At 30.7% G+C, this 13483-nt stretch overlaps 1 protein-coding gene across 1 annotated transcript in view; it reads right to left on the bottom strand.

Annotated features, from left to right (window-relative positions):
* Positions 1-13483, bottom strand: part of LOC127732206 (rapamycin-insensitive companion of mTOR-like) — a 56013-nt gene that overhangs the window by 22501 nt on the left and 20029 nt on the right. The window contains exons 9-20 of the mRNA XM_052241291.1: positions 12786-12868; positions 10638-10725; positions 10210-10300; positions 9793-9859; positions 8834-8914; positions 6096-6196; positions 5452-5629; positions 4296-4400; positions 3003-3049; positions 2175-2310; positions 1785-1844; positions 560-708 (exon numbers count right to left, since the gene is read on the bottom strand). Of these exons, the coding sequence (XP_052097251.1) occupies positions 560-708; positions 1785-1844; positions 2175-2310; positions 3003-3049; positions 4296-4400; positions 5452-5629; positions 6096-6196; positions 8834-8914; positions 9793-9859; positions 10210-10300; positions 10638-10725; positions 12786-12868 (1186 nt within the window). The remainder of the gene's footprint in view (positions 1-559; positions 709-1784; positions 1845-2174; positions 2311-3002; positions 3050-4295; positions 4401-5451; positions 5630-6095; positions 6197-8833; positions 8915-9792; positions 9860-10209; positions 10301-10637; positions 10726-12785; positions 12869-13483) is intronic.

The following is a 13483-nucleotide window of genomic DNA, read 5'->3' as shown; positions in this document are numbered from 1 at the left end:
ACACACAGATTTCATGTAGTAAAATTCATAGGACGTGAAATAGTTAACTATATAAATAGACTGTCAAGTTGTTGTTTTTCCCCCCATAAATTTGATGAAATGGATAGATATCTTTTTTACATACTAGCTCAAAATGTACCATTTCAGAAGAAGAAATACCACATGCTGAAACACTATCTCAACTTGGAGCTCACCAGTCTCAACAATTTTAAATACTACATGTTTAGAAAAGAAAGAGCATATATACCAATATTAGAGTCATGGGATTGATCAGCCTAGGATCTAAACCCAATATCTCTTACACTCAAAAACCAGCACACTACCATGTGACAACTGTGATGAAGTAAACTTATAATTAGTAAAAAATTGTACTATGGAAGAAAAATAGATTCTGTAATGTACTGAGTACAGAATATTTAATGGAAGCCACTTAAATATAAACCAAGATCTGAAATTTTGTCATAAAACCGTTGTTGCTTGATTGCCAAGATACATGTAATATGGTAACCTGAGGACTAACAACTTCTCACAGACTAATTATAATAAATGAAGCACTTACTACTGATATATGCAAGTCTTTTCCAACAATCTATCTCCTTTTACAGAGCAGCTAAATCTACCAACCATTAAAAAATAATACTGACTACAGGTCTTCTGAATGTTTGATGGACTGAGTACAGATTCTGGAGCTAGATAATGACTTGATATCTGTTATCAGAAATATAAAAACTACATGTTATCTGAATGTTTGATGGACTGAGTACAGATTCTGGAGCTAGATAATGACTTGATATCTGTTATCAGAAATATAAAAACTACATGTTATCTGAATGTTTGATGGACTGAGTACAGATTCTGGAGCTAGATAATGACTTGATATCTGTTATCAGAAATATAAAAACTACATGTTATCTGAATGTTTGATGGACTGAGTACAGATTCTGGAGCTAGATAATGACTTGATATCTGTTATTACAAATATAAAAACTTCATGTTATCTGAATGTTTGATGGACTGAGTACAGATTCTGGAGCTAGATAATGACTTGATATCTGTTATTACAAATATAAAAACTACATGTTATCTGAATGTTTGATAGACTGAGTACAGATTCTGGAGCTAGATAATGACTTGATATCTGTTATTAGAAATATAAAAACTTCATGTTATCTGAATGTTTGATGGACTGAGTACAGATTCTGGAGCTAGATAATGACTTGATATCTGTTATTACAAATATAAAAACTACATGTTATCTGAATGTTTGATGGACTGAGTACAGATTCTGGAGCTAGATAATGACTTGATATCTGTTATTACAAATATAAAAACTACATGTTTTCTCTTCATCTACAATTTACATTTACAATATATATAAACAACATGTCTTTCATTTAATAATTCAGTATAATTAAACAAAATATAAATGTTTTCTTTAATATGACATGCTTGATGCTGAATTCCATGACAATGAAATATGAGAAGACTAAATTCAATCAGATACATATATGTGCTTTACATACAGTATATTCTTCTGCTACTGACTCTAATCTTTATTGACGAGGATGACAGGTTTTTCCAGGCACTCTGGCTTCCTCCACAGATAAAAACTGGCTGCCACGATATAGCCTATAGTGCTGAAAGTGGCATTAAACACCAACAATCAATCAATCAATCAATCTACTGCTACTGTCAATGCAAGGAAAGCAATTTATATAGAATGTCTTATTCTCAGACCTTTAATGTAAGTAAATCAAAGTGTATTAGCAAAAATAAAGTCTTACCTCTGAGAGACACTGTCCTATGTCATTTAGAAAGTCTATAACCTGTTTCTGAGCCTCATCCTGTAACAACATAAAAACTGATCTTAGTGAATTAAAATTAATTTTATCATAAGGTTAATCGGTATATATTAGTTAAAGGTGAAGACTGTTTCATTCTAATGTTTGCATCTGTTAAATGTTAATGAAAGGGAAAAAAAACATTGTATCTAAACAATTAGTTTTGATTCTAGTAATGTTTGAAATGACTTCACTTGGTTCAGTATTTATCTAATACAATGTCTGATATAAATAGTCTATATGTATTAATAATTACTGACTCCCTAAAGAAGAAGATATTACATTAATAAATTTTTAATGAGTCAGTTCACAAAATATGTGAAGTCTACTCACCTGATCACAAGATATAAGGAAATCTATTAATAGACATCCTACATGTGCTATCTTTTTAGATTTCCCATTCTTCAGTTCTTGTCGTGAAAATATATGATTTGTTGGTTTAAAGAAGTATACAAGACGTTTGATAAACCTAAAAAAAGAAAATTTGGATTAAAGTTTTTATGCAGTTGTACACTGTAACAGCATAGTAACAAGGATATATCAATAAATATGAATAAAGCAGCAATTATGGTGTCAAACTAATATAAGAAGGGGCAATTCAATCCCATTGAGTACTATGGAAGAAAAATTTCCCATATGAGATTGTATGATTTTGAAAAAAATACACAGTTGTTATAAAGGAATATAGCCACAAAGGCCTTAAATTTGCCCTCACAATCAAACTTTGTAATACCATATGTAAGAACCTATATTTACGATTTTAAATATGCAAATTTAGAAAATAAAGACATTTTTGTTGTCTGCTGTTCGTTTTAACAATATTGACATAAGTATGATATCTTCATAGTTTTTAGCTAAATTGCTAACAATAAATTAAGGTGGTCCTTGTACTGTATGTGGCCAATGTTGATTCAAGCAAAAACTATAAAAATTTATATAAAAATCAGTCATAACTATGATTTTTCTTTATTATAGTGCAAAATTATGATGTCATAATGACATTATAATTGTTCTCATGCATGTGTCAAAGCTTGTTGAATTTGCATTCGTCAGATTTTTTTTTACATATTTTGTCTTCAAATTAATATTTTTTTTTTTATTCAAGTTGAATTTCATGGAATTTTAGGGCCAATATGAACCCTTCGTGAACCTACTCCTTACCTTGACTGAATCTGATCGTCAACCCTCTTCATCTTTTCTTCTGGCCACTATAAAGAAAAAATATAACCAATTACTATACATTTGTAATGAAATACTGCAGCCACAATGCATATTCCCCATGCAAGTATCATGTTGAGAGCATTACATTGTGATAAAAAAATCAATTAAATACCGTAGAAAGGCTTGTATAGTTCGCAGTGGTACATAGTCCGCACCCCCTTCTCCCCACGAAATTTTAGGTAAAAAAACTTTTTGTAACTGTTAGAAAAGGTCTAATGAAACTCCAGTAATTTCAAATCCTTTGCGGTATTTTCTTGGAAAAACCTGTTTTCCATCATCAAACAGAAGCTGAAACTGCTTGTTAATGATTCTAGAACGCTTCATGATTGTTAAAATAAGTTTAATTCACTTAAAAAACAATTTAGAAACTTGTGTATGGTTAAACAGGAAGTTTAAAAAGCACGTGTAAAAGAAGAAATTAACCGGTGAGAGTCGAAATCCGTACATAACAGATATCACTATAATACGACTTTGAAAGTAAAACAGTTCCATCCTTTTGTAAAACAGTCTTTAATATATCTATCACATTAATGTTTGAAGGGTCTTAAGCTAATACAAACCATATGAGTCAGTATGAAACACCAAAACGGAACGAACAATAACCGATTTCGTTTTGTAGTTTACAAATTCTAAGCTGGTTTACGGTTGTCTTTTTCACTATGTTTGTATTGTTTCAATCGAGCAGATACCAGTTTACTTCAACCAATGCATTGAAAAGAAACGAGAAATTTGTAATGAAAGGTTTAGTTTTTATATTTATCAGTATTAATTTGATATTGAATAGAAATAACTTATTAATATGGATGAGTTAAAATTATTAGTTTGAAAAATGATAAGAGCGCCCTCTACAATAGAAATAACAAAGATGGCGGAACGTAAACAAACCACCTCGACCGCGAAATTGAAATTTTTCTCTTATTTCTTGCTTATTGTACTCTATAGTCCGCACCCCGTCTGGAAGGTCCAATTTTGGAGAATAAAACCGCGGACAATACAAGCCTTTCTACGGTAGATGTCTTTCTATTCTTAGTTTGCAACTTGAACCTTTAAAGCTATTTTTGAACTTATGAACTTTGTTGTCTTCCTTTTAAGCATCTAACATTTATGAAAGCTATTTTAAGTATCTTACATGCATGACATGTATCAACATAAAGAATTTCTATACATTTGACATTATATAGAGAAATTATATTCATCACCAATACACAATTGAACCAGCATCCAGGATCTTACCTTCAATATAGATGATATAAGATCCCAGTTCCACATGTTATTATTCTTAGTGCCTACCACCATAGAATCTCTCATCGCTTGTGTGATTATATCATCTGATGGAAACTAAAGTAAATGTAAAAATATATTAAAATATAACATTTTGATCTTAAAATGAGAGTAAGTAAACCTAGATAATTTGTCTTTTGACTATATTTTTTCTTTAAGTTTTAATTTTACTCCATTTTACCATTCTTTTAACTGTTGGTAAAATTCTGCGAGAAAGTGTTCTTTTTATAAAATCTATTATGCCAATACAACAATTTTGGGGGTATATATTTTGCGGAAGCAGATTGTACTTGATGTCATTTGTATTCATAAAAATGAAGAAAATTGGTATGTTAAAAGTGAACAGTTGTATTTGAAAAAGGCAAAATACAGATCAAATGAGATACAAATGGATCTAAAAGTGGACCATAACTGAAGGTGTACAAGAATAAAATGTAGGTCATGGTGATCCAAATGTAACAGAATTATTTTTGAACTACACAAGAGAACTGTAGCTGTGAATACAATTTTTATACCATAATGGGTTTTTGAGATATGAGCCTACATGTGAAATTGTAACCATAATACAAATGTATAAAATATGGGTCATACACAAGATAACAATGTGTGTAGAACAATGACAGAGGTTTGTAGTTGATGAAATATCACAACTAAATATTATTAATGATTTCTATGAGATTTTAAGGTTGTAGGGACCATATTGTACTTTACTCAGAATTGTAAAATTAATTTTCACTGATATATTATAAATTTGTCCTGAAAAATGAACATACACAAAAATCTACTATACTCAAACATGAAATGGAGGTCGAGTCAAGTCAAATACTGTGGATTCATTATTATTCGTTAGATACCAATTTTCGTGGATTTCGTGGTTATAGGTTAACCACGAAATTAAATGTTCAACGAATGGCAAATTTACTATAGGCTTGTATGCAGACATTGTCAAAAACCACGAAATTAGATATCCACGAACATGTAAGTTTTCCTTAATCCACGAAAATTGGTACCCACGAAAATAAATGAATCCACAGTATATAACAAGATTGACTTAGTGAAATATCTTTGATAAACCTTCACTGGTCCAAAGAAATGGAAATTTTATTACCTTTGCCAAATATAAGTCATACAGCTTGTCTTTTTGTAAGTGGAACTGTTTTTTATGTCCAGCATTTTTTCCACTGCTGTACTGAATTAGCTGGTCAAGGTATAAACTACATGGAACCACACCTTTCTTCTTCAGTGAATGAAATCTATCTAGGTAATATACTGCTTTCTGAGCTTGGCTAAAATATATCAAAATAGTATTCAGTGTAGACTAATGGCAGAACAGAAGCTTTATACACCACTCATGAATGAGAAGAAAACATATTTATATTCCTCCTCCCACTTGACAATTGGCTTCGTACAAAAAAATACAAATCATTTTCTTTTTCTTTTCCTTTTTAATTTCTTAACCCCATCTGATGTTCCGTAACTAGTATTTTCTTCTTGTTATGACTTAGATAGTTATACTGTTAACAATTAAGTATTTGTTAAATCAGTGGAAACTTTTAATCCAAAATTACACTTTTTCGTTCTGTAATTCAAATCTTTAAATAAGTTGAACATTCTACTACAAAATATACATAAAAATGTATAAAATGCAGTTAGTTAAAAAATCAATTTAAGGAAATATTTGAACTGGCATATAAAACACCGCTGAAATAAAAGTTGAAAACTAAATTGAATAAATGCCCCGTGTACACTTACTTTCTTTGGTCAGCCTGTACATCCATTGATGAAGCTATAGACAACAGAGAGGGTAAACAATGGTTATGGTAGCTACATTCATGTGGTAATAATGTACTCGCCTGAAAATAAAGGGACAAAACTATATAAAGTTGCACATATTTTATCTATCCAAGGTACAACGTCTCTAACTAAAAAAGCACTTTTTTTTTGTTCTTTAAAACTTTTTTTTAATATCTTAACCCTTAGACTGCTGCATTCATTTCTATTGTACTTCTGTGTATTGCTGAATAAAATTTTAATCACTGATGAAATAAACATGTTTACTTACAATTGCAATATCTTTGTAAATATTGAATATTCATCAATAAAAGTTACATAAAAAAGTATTGTTATATTCTGTATTTTTTATTTATTTTATTTTTGTGTGAGTCTCTGGTCATTTATTACCTGTACAGGTGCAAATAGAGGTAAACAAAGGTATTTTTTTTTCATGTTTTATTAACGCGAATCCATCAATGTAAAAACTTTTCAAAGGTATCCATGACTTCAGAATTGAACCAATATTGTTAAAAATCTCTTTTAAGAACTAGTTCCATTGCGATTATCAAAAGAAAAAAGTTTCTTCTCGGACCAACGTTTTTTTTTATGCAACTATTTTCCGGTATTTTTCCTTCCGACTTTCGACTTTTACTTCCATGTACAAATATGTTTTAACAACAAGTTCATTGATATAACTTTCGTCAATAAATAATCTTGACAAACATAATGTTTGAATCTATCGATGTCCTTGATCAATATTGATTCACAGTTGAAAGGCGCAATGATAAACATCGCAAATCCTGTTTCATGTGATCCATTTCGAAAGTACATCGTCTGGGGAATAATCCCCGTGGTTCCCGCTTTAAAAGTCTTCTGTTCGCAGTTTTGCAAGAATGTTTCTATTTCCATCTATTATATCTTCTGTTCTCGTCCAAATCATTTAAATTGGCCGCCGTTGTTTCATCGTTATCATTGAAATACTTCTGAACGTGTTGGTCATCACTCCAAACAATTTCCGCCATTTTGTTACTTTTTTCACTTTCGGTTTCATCGCTTATACCTGATTTAAAGTCAAAAGAAACTCGAAAGTACGCCGAATTTTAACCAATCAGAATCCATACAAGTCTAAACTGCCGCAATCTCATAAATATTGACTCCGCCCATTCCATGGTAACTGTGTAAATAAATGAGATACGGAAACGACAATAGTCGCGCATAGCAGTAGCAGACTGCTTTATCAGAACGACAATAGTCGCACGTAGCAGTCTAAGGGTTAAGAGAAATGAAGGCTTCAGAGCAAATGCAATGTGATTTCCATTATAATTTATATTTCCAAGGGGCATAACTCGTTCAAAATATTTGATAAGAACTTATTTTCAAAAGGGTCAAAGTAACCTATGATATAAGTTTCATAAAATTCTGGCAGAATTGAACACATGAAAGCAATAACATTGCAATTTCCATATAATCAATTTTTTCAAGGGGCATAACTCTTTGAAAAAGAATTGATCGGCATTGATTTTTGAACTCTTCAAGTACATTGATGATATAAACCTTTAATATAAATTTCATAAAAATCTGGCAAGAATTGTACACATTAGAGTGCTCATAAGGCAATTTTTCATATAATTAATATTTTCAAGGGGCATAACTCTTTTACAAATTATTGATCAGCACTGATTTTCAAATTCATCTAAGACATTGCTAATATAAACCCATGATTTAAGTTTCATAAAAATCTGGCAAGAATTGAACACATGAGAGCGCTAACAATGCAATTTTCTATTAAATTGATGTTTCCAAGGGGCATAACTCTTTTAAAACTAATTGATCAGCACTGATTTTCAAACTCGTCCAAGACATTGCTAAATTAAACCTATGATATCAGTTTCATAAAATTCTGGCAAGAATTGTACACATGAGAGCACTAATGATGCAATTTTCCATAAAATTAATGTGTCCAAGGGGCATAACTCTTTCAAAAATAATTGATGGGCACTGATTTGCGAACTCGTCCAAGATATTGCTGATATAAACCTATGATATAAGTTTCAAAAAAAAATCTGGCAAGAATTGTACACGTGAGAGTGCTAACAAGACTGGACAGACGGACAGACGCGTTACACTGCGAACAAAAAGTAGAGGTGGTAATAATGTAAAGTAGAGTGTAATCCTATGTCAATTCTTATGCTCACTGCTCAATTCATATCTTATTTTTTTTGCTAGCAGAATCCGGTGTTGACAGCAGATCTCTGATTTTTTTCTGTTTAATTTATTCCCAACTTTTATAGACTTGGGCCAATTCAGAGATTGACAAATTGTATAGACACCTGTCAATTATTTGAATAATTTATGTTGCCCTAAAAATGTCTTTTGGAAGTTTTTGACATTAGGTTTCTGTCTCATTGACATATATACCCATACCTCTTTTTATTGATATATATATATATATATATATATATCAATGAAGCAGCAAGCCTAACGCATGATAAAACAAGAAAAAATAATCTGTAAAAAAAATCCATGCAAAATGGTTTATAATTATTTCATGTATTCAGCTGAGGAATTTTGCTTTCAACAACATTCATTTTTGAAATAATAAATTACTGCATTTGAACTGAACTGACAACATGCACATGATGCAAGAACATGTGGACTAGATTAAGACAGGGTATAACTAAATGTACAGCTGAAGATGGTCATGTATGAATACTTACCAAATGTAACAGTTCTCCTAACAATATTGTTGCCCTAATAGATAACTTTGTACTACTGCTGATTATAACTTCAACTAAAGCCTAAAATAGACAATTTATTATTACAATAGACAATTTATTACTATAGTAGACAATTCATTATTACAATAGACAATTTATTATCATAGTAGACAATTTATTATTACAATAGACAATTTATTATCATAGTAGATAATTCATTATTACAATAGACAATTTATTATCATAGGAGACAATTTATTATTTTAATATATCAAGATATATCAATCATTTACATCTATTTTCTTCCTCAACCAGGAGTGTATGATATTGGTATATACTTCCTGAAAAAAGGGGGTTAAAGATATGGAAGATACAATTAATCTATCAATATGTGATAGAGTTTGGGAAAGATTTGTCAAAGGACACAATATACCCTAGGCACTCTGGTTTACTCAAGATCAAATATTATGAATAAATTGAATTATGTTGAGTCAATTTCAGAAATTCAAACATACACAGCCACTATAACAATAAGGTATGATGCACTGACTCAGATATCATGCATGTATATCAATTTGAGAAAATAAAAAGACGTGAAAACATTTGAGTTTTGACATGTGGTATAGATACCTGTTCATTTTTTAAGACTATGTTGACCTTTAGATGATTTTTTTTTGTGTCATTGGGCATTCTCATACCTTTTTTTCATTTTAGAATTAGTATGCAAGTATCTCAGTCAGTAATATGGTTATAAAGTATAAAAAAAAGTTCTCATGTAAACTAATGTAGACTTATATCAATGATTTGTAATTTGTCCAAGCATGTACTGGGTGAAACTAGTGTATTATTTTCAATTATTTTTCAAATATTTCCATGTCCTCCCTGCATAATTTACCATAATAATGTGTACAAGATTTCTTTTTTCTAAGATCTTTCTACAAAGATTTAAGCAAACTAACCTCTAGAATGCCAGCTCCTATCCAGGCAAATAGTATCAATGCTAAATGGTTTTCTACTAAATTAGGTCTGCAAAATAAACACAAATGTTAAAATTTATTAAATCCATTCAAGTGATATTGAAATATGGTGTAACATTCATCCTTCCAATATTTAATCCATCAATTGTAGTAAAAATGTCCCTTACTTATGCTAACAATTGTGTCAATTTCCATATCCTTGTCAGGAATAGATCATATTTACAAATTATCCATTCTTTACTGACTGTTTCCATATATTCTTACTTAATTTCAACAACAGTTAAAAATAGCTCAGCCAGAAAAACTGTGATCACTGACTTACCATACCTCTTGATCTAATTTTAGATAATGCTATATAAATTCTTTACTAGAAACTATCATCACTTTTAAGACCATTACCTAATTTTAGCCATATGAGGAAGTGAAGATTTTCCTTCCTCTGCAACAAATCCTTCTGTAAGTCTCCATGTATCCTTCATCACTGATTGATCTAGCAAAACAATAGTAACAATAGTTTTTATACATACATGTATATCATTTAAAATCAACATTTAAAAAATAGCATTTAAAAGTAACTTGTTTCAAGAAAAGGTAAAAGTATTGTCCTCAATTTCTAGACTGTTTACTCTGAGTATAATAAAACAAGGCAAATTCTAACAGCACTTTGAACTCAGCAAACATTATTTTTAATTTGTTTATAAAACAAAAGTAGTAGATGCATATTGCCTTTATCCCTATATCATAATAAAACAGGAAGTAAAATGGTACGTCACAATCTAGATATCTAACTAGTATTTATAGGAAATGTATATATCTAAGTAACCCACCAACGCTGAGAAGTGCCTCTGAGAAATTTTCTGTAAATTCTGGTACTTGTAGTCGAAATAAATCATATAAAATATCCAATATTCCTTGCTGTAAAATATCAAATACATACGACAGTAATGCATTATTTCAAAAAATGCTTCTGATTTATAATTGAAAAATACATAATGTTACTGTGCATTAGTGTAACAGGTCATCCAACATCAAATAAACCTGAGTTTTTCTCATTGTTGAAGGCCGTACGGTTGCCTATAATTGCTTACATCTGCTTCATTTGAACTTTGGTGGATAGTTGTCTCATTGGCAATCATACCACATCTCCTTATTTTTATATTGTGTTTTAGCTTTTTAAATATCATTGCTTTTTACTTCATTTGGACAATCTTTTTTTGGTCATTTGAGTCCTTTAATTTAGTAACATACATTCTGACATTAATAAGTCAACTTCTCAAAGTAATTCAATTATGTTCCTCATCAGTAATTTTATAACATTATACAAATGGTCAACTCCTTTCAATGCAATTTTACTGTGATATAAAAATTCTATACCATTCAATAAATTCATAATGAACCCATTATCACATCTTTGCAATGCAATTTGAATTATTTGACACTGATGATAGAATTTTATGACTTTATAAAAGGAAACAATTTCATACATTACAGGAAAGTAGATCTTTTACGATATGTTATTTTGGAATTTCAATTTTATTTTGAAGGTCAATGACATTACCAGCATTTCATTTTCTCAATTATGTTTTTTACAAGAGCTTTGAAATTATATCAATATAACTATTTCATCCCCCCAAAACATGTCTATTGTTTTTCAAAGTTTTCATAATCTAGCCAAATCACAATAAAATGCTTTGCTGAGCGCAGCATGATACGACTGCAGAGATCGAACCCTGAACAGTTGGTACAAATTTGGACACAATATTCAAGCTTGATACTGTCTGAATTTGGATTGTGATCAAATTTTTGACATAATATAGATTTCTGACACAAAATAAATGTGGTCAAAGATCTTACAAATCTATTGTGCAATACTGTGCAATTGAAGATTTCTTCTTGAAACTTTTCAAAAATTCAAAATTTGAAAAATTTTGAAAAAAATATGAATCCTCTAAAATAATTGGAAAAAAATCCCCCCCCCCCCCCCCCCCAACTTTTTGAAACCCCCCTTGGAGCAATAACCCCAAAACTCGATCCCAGCCTTTCCTTTGTAGTATGGAACCTTGTAGTACAATTTCAGAGAGATCCATACACTTAAACACAAGTTATTGTCTGGAAACTAGAAAAATGCTTGTTTTTGGCCCCTAATTCCTACATATTTGGGCAATTTACCCCAAACTCAATCCTAGCCTTCCCTTTGTGATATGGAACCTTGTGGTACAATGTCAGAGAGATCCATACACTTACACACAAGTTATTGTCTGAAACTAGAAAAATGCTTCTTTTTGGCCCCTTTTTGGCCCTTTATTCCTAAACTGTTGGCCCCATAACCCCTAAAATAAATCCCAACCTTCTACTTGTGGTATTAAACATTGTTGTACAATTTCAGAGCAAACAAAATACTTATACACAAGTTATTATCCTGAAACTAGAAAAATGCTTGTTTTGGGCACCTTTTGGACCCCTTATTCCTCAACGGTTGGGACAATCATCCCCAAATTCAATCCCAACCTTCCTTTTGTGGTATTGAACCTTCTTAAAAAATTTCATAGAGATCCATTCACTTAAACTAAAGTTATTGTCCAGAAACCAATGTGTCTCTGGATGACGACAACGCAGACAACGACGATGCAGACAATGACGACATCATACCATTATCTATCCCAAAAAATTTTTTGCGGTCGTATGAAAATTTTGAGAGTTGAGACTTATTTTCCTTGAAACTAGCATGCAACTTATATTTTATGTGATTTTCATTCTTTTGCTGTACAACAAATCACAAAATTATATAAATTATAAGACAATGTGCAACTGTACCAACTACTCTTAACTATGGTTTCATTGTGATAAGAAAATAATTCTAGAATTTCAGTGCAATGATTCATTGCTAAGCCATTTATTATCCTTACAGATTACAATAGCCTTTTCAGTTCAAAATTTATTTACTAGTAGAAGTATATAGATTTATAAATACTTACCCTAATTTCAGGAAAGGGAAGATATAAAATTCCGACAATAGATTGTAAACCACTACCATCAGGTCGACAAAATCTCAGTATACCTACAATGTAATCTTATGTTAAATTATGGACAATCTCAATATAAATTCACCTTAAGAACAGGAACATTGACTGAAATGTGATTCCTCACTTTCAAACATAAATTTGACAAGGGAAAACATTCATAAGTCAATTGTTATTTAATATGGTTGCCTCTGCTGTTGTTATTTAATATGGTTGCCTCTGCTGTTGTTATTTAATATGGTTGCCTCTGCTGTTGTTATTTAATATGGTTGCCTCTGCTGTTGTTATTTAATATGGTTGCCTCTGCTGTTGTTATTTAATATGGTTGCCTCTGCTGTTGTTATTTAATATGGTTGCCTCTGCTGAACATATTTTTTACATACATGCAGCCTATATGGAAAAAAATACTCCAATTTGGTTAATTTTCACAAAGTAAAGCAATACGGCATACACATATCTTTGCAAAAAATTATTCAAAACTCTTCTGAACTTTCATGTTCATAATTTTTGTATAAAACTGGTTCTCAATATATTTAATGTTAATTCTGGTATGGACAGACACATGATAAATAGTGATATAAAAGATGCAAGTATAGCTGCAAATATTTAAGCTAACCTTGTTTTTACATCTTTGAGAAAATATTTCAAAACAG

Source organism: Mytilus californianus, unplaced genomic scaffold (assembly GCF_021869535.1).
Source record: "Mytilus californianus isolate M0D057914Y unplaced genomic scaffold, xbMytCali1.0.p SCAF_1, whole genome shotgun sequence".
NCBI lineage: Eukaryota > Metazoa > Mollusca > Bivalvia > Mytilida > Mytilidae > Mytilus > Mytilus californianus.
The sequence above is the reverse complement of the archived record's forward strand: the minus strand, read 5'-3'. Positions and strand labels throughout refer to the sequence as shown.